This window comes from Dromiciops gliroides, chromosome X (assembly GCF_019393635.1).
Source record: "Dromiciops gliroides isolate mDroGli1 chromosome X, mDroGli1.pri, whole genome shotgun sequence".
Taxonomy (NCBI): Eukaryota; Metazoa; Chordata; class Mammalia; order Microbiotheria; family Microbiotheriidae; genus Dromiciops; species Dromiciops gliroides.
In genome coordinates, this window is record NC_057867.1 from 51,703,605 (window position 1) to 51,711,838 (window position 8,234).

At 46.4% G+C, this 8,234-nt stretch overlaps 1 protein-coding gene across 5 annotated transcripts in view; it reads right to left on the reverse strand.

The window, feature by feature from the left end:
- ARHGEF6 (Rac/Cdc42 guanine nucleotide exchange factor 6) overlaps positions 1–7,524 on the reverse strand; it is a 121,455-nt gene extending 113,931 nt beyond the window's left edge. For all 5 annotated transcript variants that reach the window (XM_043974317.1, XM_043974314.1, XM_043974313.1 and 2 more), the window contains exons 1-2: positions 7,248–7,524; positions 5,318–5,401 (exon numbers count right to left, since the gene is read on the reverse strand). In XM_043974317.1, the coding sequence (XP_043830252.1) occupies positions 5,318–5,401; positions 7,248–7,412 (249 nt within the window). In that variant the 5' untranslated portion in view covers positions 7,413–7,524. The remainder of the gene's footprint in view (positions 1–5,317; positions 5,402–7,247) is intronic.
- Between the last annotated feature and the right edge of the window lie 710 nt (positions 7,525–8,234).

The window sequence follows — 8,234 nt, forward strand, 5'->3', positions numbered from 1 at the left end:
CTTCCCCATACTGCGCATGCTGCTGCTTCCCAACAGAGAGAGCCCCCAGCCTCCTTGCCTTGGCTGGACCCCCTCGGAAGAGCAACCCTAGAATCGCAGCCTAGCTGACAGCTTGGCAGCCCTTGGAGCCCCCTCTTTCAATTAGGCACCCTGACCCCCACCATGGGCTCCCGGAAACCCGACGGCTTCTGCCTGGGCAGTTATTGAAATGGGGCCGGGGGGGTGGGGATCACAAAATATGGGGAGCATTCATTCATTCAGAGCCGAAACGAATCCGATTTTTGTCAATGAAACCCCACCGCAATGCTTAGTTTAGCATACAGTAGGCGCTTAATAAATGCTAATTGCAGTGCATTGGATTGGGTTTGCTTTCTTTTCCCTAGCCTCTATCCTTTGCATCCAAGGGGATCAATGTCTGTTAAAAATCCTGATGGGTTTAAGCCCCAGGCCGAGCCGCGAGGAGGAAGTGGCTAACTAGTGAAACTGGGAATATTTACAAGGCTTCAGTATTCATAAATTAGAAAAGGCAAAAATAGAGAGCACTTAGTCAATGAATGCTATAGTGCACGTCCTCCTGGGCATTTATTGTTACTTATGGAAATTCCATTAGGATTTGTTTTGCTTAACTGTCCTTTGTTACCAGGGCGGGTTCTGCTAGGATGGGGGGGGGGGTGGCGAATGCTGGAAAATGACAACTTTTTTTAAGTGCATCAATTTTTTAAAAATCCATTAGGGACATGAGACTTAAAGAAAAGCAAGATAAATCCTCTAGTCTTCCCATTGGCACGAAATGGAAATAGCCTACAGGCCAGTTGTCCTTTTCTACACTTTCAGGAAATGGAGCACAGAGGAAGGAACAGGAACCAACCAGGGCCCGGAAACTGCCTAGTGGTCGTCCCCTCCCCACCCCCTTCCCAGCTGCCAGTGCTCTCCCACCGAGATTGCTCTGCATACAACTTGTATGCATCTAGTTATTTATATATGGGCTCTCCACTTAGAATACAAGCTTCCTGAGGACCAGAGTTAGTTTTGCCTTCTTTCTTATCCCTAGCACAGTTCGTGGCACTTAGCAAAGCAGAAAGTCAGTGTGTTTTCCTTTTGTGCGTTTTTCTTTGTAGAAGAAGATGGCTTTCCCTTTGAGTTTTCTTAGCTACAGTATCCCTAATGTTACTAACTAGACTTAAGGAGTCCCCATTATTAATGATGAATGTAAAAGCATTTAAGTGCTTACTAAATAATAAATGTTAACCGATTTGCATAATCCCCAACCTAGATCTATCTCTCTTAATTGGCAGAGCCCGACTTGGCTTGTTGCACAGAAGCACGTTTGCACTTTTGCCATGAAGAACCACCCCTAAAGTTGGCACATCAATCCTGGTGGAGGGGTGGGCATGCCCAAAGACTGCAGTAGGAACTGGGCAGATGGCATGTACCCAAAGAGGCAGCCCTGGTCTTTACCCCCAATGACCTAAATGCCAGTGACCCAGGACAAGCTTCACCTCCCTGAGCCTCAGTGTGGAAAAAAAAAGGAGTTACAGTAGATGGACTCTGCAGTGCCTCCCAGTTCTAGACCTATTCTCCTGCGTGTGACTTTGGATAAGTCACTTCCCTTCCCTCAGCCTGTTTCCTCCTCTGTAAAAATAAGACGGTTGTTCCCAGATCACCTCTGAGGTCCCTTTCAGCTTGAATTCTGGTCTGTGATCTGACAATCCAAAGTCATTGCCCCCTCCCTATGCCTCGGTCTCCTCTTTATAATGAGGGGATTAGACTAGATAGCTTCTGAGGGCCCTTCTAGATCTGTGACTTATGGGAGGATTGCTGGGCACAGGAGACCAAGGTCTGAATCCTGGCTTTTGACAGCACCTGTGTGATCCTGTTCCAGTCACTTTCCCTCTCTGTGCCTCAGTTTCCTCCTCTGTCAGCTGTGGATCAGGACACTTGCATTGCCCACTTTGCAGGGTCACTCTGTAAACCTTAGGGTGCAAGACTGATGGAGATTGTTATATTATGAACTAGTCTTCTTCACAAAACACATTGGCCATTGTAAAAAGATGTTTCCTGAGTGGTTTTTTTTCTAGTTAGCCTGGCCTTAGGGGGGCAGAGGAAATCCCCACCTACTCCACAATGGGGCAGCAGGAGCAGCTGAGGAGACAGTGGCTGCTAGGGCCTTGCGAACCATAGCCTCCTACCTTACTGGGCAAAGAGATAATCAGAGTGCCCCACCCCCACCCCCACTCCCTGAAGCCTAAAGGATAATCTGATCAGACATATATATTTTTCCTTTCAGCCCCTTAAAACCAGATGCTCTCTATAGGTCCTACTGATGGTACCAGAAGGGGATCCTCTTGGAGGCTGAAGGCCCTCCCTGCCTTCTTGGTTCTAGGAGTAAAAAAGGGAGGGCTATTTCCAACATAAGATTCCTTCAAACCCAAATCCCTATGATTCTATCATTTATTCCAGGCTGGGTTTTTTTCCTCTCTCTTTCCCCTGTGGTTCCTATTGGCTGAAAATGAATACTGTATAATACAAGGCTTCAGTTGTCCAGAGGTCACTTATCCATCAACCTCAACTGTAAAAAAACAGCTGAGAACAGGAAGTAAGCAAAAAGAGATGTCTCTTTAGCAGCCAAAACAGATGGCACAAAGTCCAAGCTGAAAACTCCAAGGAGGTCACCCCAGACCCTCACAACCTCTTAACTTTTGTTTTAGGCAGAATTTGAAAAAAGCTTGGTGATTTGATTTTTTCCATCTCATAGCAGGGGGCATATGGAGGGAGAACTGATAGAGGCAGACATTGACAGTGGCAAAAAATGACACTTTACAGCGAGGGATTAGGATAGGGAGAACAGGGTCAAAAATAAAGCCTGTGGTTTGGGGGTTTTTTTGTGGGCTGATGAGGGTTAAGTGACTTGCCCAGGGTCACATGGCTAGTAAGTATCAAGTGTCTAAGGCTGGAGTTGAACTCAGGTCCTTCTGAATCCAGGGCTGGTGCTTTATCCACTGTACCACCTAGCTGCCCCAAACCTGTGGTTTTCTTGGTATAAGGAACTCTCAGGCAAGGAAACCCCTTCTTCCAATTCGTATCAGTACCTTTCCTGAAACTTTATAGTCTTAGACGAGTTGCCTGAGACACTAGGAGGTTAAGCTACTTGCCTAAGGCCACCCAGCCAATACGATCAAAGGTGGGACTTGAATTCAGGTCTTCTTGCCTTCCAGGCCAGCCCTATCTACTATGCCCTCCATTTTAAATGATAAATAATAGGGGATTCTAAAATAGAACATAAATTATAAAAGGCATAAAGTGTAACCATTTGGGGCCATTTCATGCAAGGGTAAAGAACCCATGACACTGACAGGAACCTCATTGTAATAATACAATCATGGGGAGGCAGCTAGATGGCATGGTGTATAAAGCACTGGCCCTGGAGTCAGGAGGACCTGAGTTCAAATCCGGCCTCAGACACTTAACACTTACTAGCTGTGTGACCCTGGGCAAGTCACTTAACCCCAACTGCCTCACTAAAAAAAAAAATAATAATAATAATAATAATAATACAATCATGGGGAGGCATGGTGATCCCAAGCCATCAAAAAAAAAAAAAAGGTTAAATCATGCTCAGCTTCATCTCTTTAAGGAGGAAAGGAAACATAACAAATACATCTTAAGAAGGTTTTCATTCAAAATGGTTGACAAAAATTCTGAGTCTTGAATTTTGATGTTCTGGAAGATTCATCTGGAATGGTTCATCCCTATATAATGTCAAGTAAATAAGCTGCTTGCATCTGATTTCAAGGAGAAAATGCCACATCACATTCTGGTCACACCACTGAGGTCCCTAATTTTCAAACCACCTCAGCCAGAAAACATGTGCATATATCCACACACTTCAAAATGGACAGTGGGGAAACAGACACAGACCAAACAGTTTTGTAAGGGAAGCGAGCATACAGCTGTGGATGGAATTGAGTGGAAGGGCATGGTTAAACGCTCAGGGCTTAGAATCCCTTGGTCTTGAGGCTTCAAGAAACTAAAATGGGGGATTTGGATGGCCAGAGACAAGCAGACAAAAGTTGCCTTCCTGTTTAATGCTCTTTGTTCTTAGAAGGTTCCCCAGTGGGAATCCTATTGCATTCCAAATGTAGCCTCTGTCCAGAATTCATCTGGTGCAATGTTTCCAGTCAAGTGAGATCTGAAGTTGTGTCCCTCTCCATCTTCCTTTCTCCCACCCCTGAGACTCCCAGTCCTAGAAACTCTACCAAGGGGCCAGGCTTTCTGTAGCCCCGATGTCACTCTGCTCATCAGATCAACTACCCAACATGTTCATGCACTGATGGAGAAATCTGGATGAAGCTGGGACCTTCCCCCTATTTTCGGGCCTTGGAAATTGTAGTATCATAGAGCTCAGGGACCCTGGAAAACACAGTCTAGGCCAGAGGCTCCCAGTCTTTGCCCATCTCCACACCCTTTGGCTTTTGGGAAAACTTCCCATGCCTCCTATTCAGTATAAAATATGAAATAAATTCTAGAAACTGAAGAGATTAATTATCATAAAGAAAAATGACCCCTTTGCCAAGCTTTTCAACCCCCCCCACCTCCCCACCCCCAGCAATACACATGCCCCAGGTTGGGAACCCAGTATCGGGCCCAAGCCCCTCATTTCATAGAAGAACAAACTGAGCCCAAAGGACTGTGGTCTACAGCTGTGGCTTGCTGGAGACAATGGCCCCATCTTTGTTGTCTAAATCAGAGGTGTCAAACACTGCCAGAGGGAGTGAGGCCCACAATGCTCCTGAGTGTAGCCCAAATCAGATTAAAATAGAATTGGGAAATATCCAACAAATTAAATAAAAGTACAATAAAACATGGATAATATTACATTTTTAAAGTAGGTCAAGAGGAGGCCCACAGGGATCCTTACGTACAGGTTAGTGGACCTCAGTTTCTATTTGAGTTTGATACCACTGGTCTAAACCATTAGTGTTCCCTGAAATTGAGAAAAGCAGGCATAAAGCACATCATGATGTTCCATCTGAGTTTACTCTTCAAACTTTCATGCTGGACTAGGAAAGACAATCATTTTATTGGTGCTGCTGTTGTCTTTTCCAACAGTTTGTGGGGAAAGATAACCTCCCACCAGAGTAGTCATCAATTTCAGTGAATAAAACACACCTAATCTTCAACCCTGCAGTGGCTGCTGGGGAAAAACAAGCGAGATTTCCTGTTTTACTCCGATACCAAATCCCCTCTTTCTTATCAGAGCAAAGCCAAACAAAATCAAAAGTACCAATAATGCCTGGTTGCGGACCAGTTGACTTACCTCCACCTGTAGGCCTGCACATCCTTTGAGGAAGTCCTTAATGTTGCTGATGCTGTCAGCTTCCGTTTGGGGCTCCTGATGGTACTAAAGAAATGATCAAGAGAACCTCTGTAAGTTGGGTTTCCCAAGAAGACCCAGTATGCCTCATGTTTTGTGAGAACTAAGTAGGGTTTTTGGTTTTGGTTTAGGTTGGTTTTTTTTTTTTATTAAGGCAGAGGGGAAGGCCTCTGTCAAACCAGGAAGAGAAATAACCACTGAAGGAAATGATGTAAAAATTCAAACGATCTTTTGTTTCAAATGTCAGTCTCAAAACAGAGCCCTGGACCCGCTGATGGGTCCCCCAACTTTGAATCCAAAGTCATTTGGTCTACATGTATTTCTTCATTGCCTGTCCCCATCCCAAGGTACTCTGATGTGTCTGGATTTTTTAAACTGTTTTCTTGTTTTCAGATGTATAAAAAGCACATTTTCCACGTTGCTCTTTTCTACAGCCTTGTAGGACCTTTCATAGTATAAGAGATTTAGGGTTCATGGGATCTCAGAGGCCATCTGGTCCAACCCCCTCATTTAACACAGAAAGAAACTGAGGGGAGGAGAAGGGACTGGTCCAAGATCATACATAGGATCCTAGCTCTAGAGCTGGAAGGGACTCCAGAGGCCATCTAGTTCAACCCCGTCATTTTACAGATTGGGGAAACCGAGACCCAGGAAAATAGAATGACTTTCCCAGTGTCTCATAGCTAATAAGTGACCAAGCTGAGATTCAAAACCAGGACCTCTAATTCCAAATAGAAATCTTCCCACCACACCCCTCTTGGACACTTGACCCAAGCCCCAGGTCCAAATGCATGCTGCACGGTAGTTTAATATATGATTTTCCAGCCCAGAAAGTTGCTCCAAACTGGCTGTAGAAAAGCAAGTCCGAGGCATACTAGGTCCCCCCTACTCTGCACCCCAGCCTTCGGTTGATTTGGGCACATCCCCTAAATACTGAAGTTCTCCTTTAGAAAAGTGCCCTTAGTGGGAAGCAAAGCACTATCCTCAAGGGAGGGTCTAAAACTTGAACTGTGCTCATCTAAAAAGGAGGATGGGGGAGGAGGGGGATGCCTACATTTGAATCTTCCTAGAATCATGTGTTCCATTTCAAATCCCATTTAGTTTCAGTTGTTATCACAAGTCACGCATCCTAGCTTGCTTCTCCTTGTTGCTAAAAGTAAACTTTTCGAGAAAAACAGACATTCGGCTCAGCTGTGTAAGATTAACCATCCTACAATTTCCCAGCCTCTAGTTAAATTGTGTCCTTAGCACATGGGGAGGCCGGCTACTTCTCACACACCGTAACAAGGAATGCCTTTCCCATGGATGGTGTCCTTGTCCCAGTCCTTAGCACAGCCTCACTGAACTTTGTTACCAGGAGCCCCGTAAGCCATTTCTCATCCTTCTGGGACATGAATGATGAGGAATCGTTTCTGGCTACTGGAAAGACACCAAGGTATTTGACTCCGAGGCTATGTGGGCTAGGCAGTCCAAGTCCAACGAGCATTTGTTAAGCAACTGCTTTTGCGTGCCAGGCACTGTGCTAATGTGCTCCAGAGATAGAGACAAAAATAACAACTGCTCCTTACCCACAAGGAGCTTGCATTCCACCCAGGGGTGCCAACATGTAAACAGATAGGCATAAACACAACCTAACAAGGAGGAAGAAGGAAGGCCGAACAACTCAGGAGATTAAGGAAGGCCTCATAGAGGAGAGGACAGTTGAGCTGAGCCTCAAAGACAGAGCTAGGCATTCCAGGAGGCAGAGTTGAGGAGGCAGGGGGCAAGGCCTGGGGTAAAACCAGGGCCCAGACCCAGCAGCAGGAGGTGGAGGGGCCTGGGTGAGGGAACGGCCAAGTAGGCCAAGGAAACAGCCCATGCCCATTTCAGTTACCTTTTCCACAGCTCCAGGGACGAGCCGATTTAGCAGTTTGCATAGCACTACCCCATTTTTCAGAGACACCTTCAGGAATTCCTCTGGATCACAGATGGTCTTCTTGGGGGAATTTAAAACTCCCAAAGAGATAAGCCACGTCACGATGCGTTCCTCAGGATTCATTGCCGAGGACTGTGCACCCAAAGCAGCTTCAAGGTCTTACCCACATCCGTGATTGCATCGGGCGCTGTCTTCCTTTTTTCTGGGCTCTCTTCTGGGGCTTGCTGAGCAAACAGTGGAGACAACTCTTCTCAGGCCACAATAGGACCTCCACTCCCAAAGTGGGATCTTCTAACCACAGAGACCACACTCAGTGATGCAAAGCTAGAAAGAGCAAGGGCAAGAACCGGGTACGAGCATGATGGTGTTTTTTTCAACGAACATCACACACACACACACACACACACACACATACACCCCCCCACCCCCAACTGAAAAACAAGCTCATACTGACAAACACTTGAAGGAGCCAGGGCGGCAAGGGAAGGAAGTGAAGAGGATGCTGGGGAGGGAGGGGACAGAAGGAAGTAGGGGCTCTTGGAAAAGAGAGGTGAGCCAGCCCTGCAGGAAACCTCACAAATGAGAAAGTGAGTGGGCCAGCCTGGGCACAAGCTGTCAATAGTCTGGGGCCCAGTGAACAAATCTGGCTTCTGTCAGGAAGCGGGTGCCAACTGGCTTTGATGTCCAACAGATCAGATCTGGGCTTTCTCGGGGAATCAATGGAGATGACAGTGGGGCTCCAAGAAGGTAGAAGGAGGAAATGGATCCCAGGAATGGCTGGCCAGCTGCAAGTTCTCACCCAAGGACATTGGGTGACACAACTTCTTGGGCGACTCTTTAAGAGGCCTGGGGAGGAGGAGCCAGAAGCAGAAAGACTGGCAGTGCTGCCAGCCATGACAGAAGCGGGGAGGATGGCATTTTCATTCGTAGCAAAGAGGGAAATAG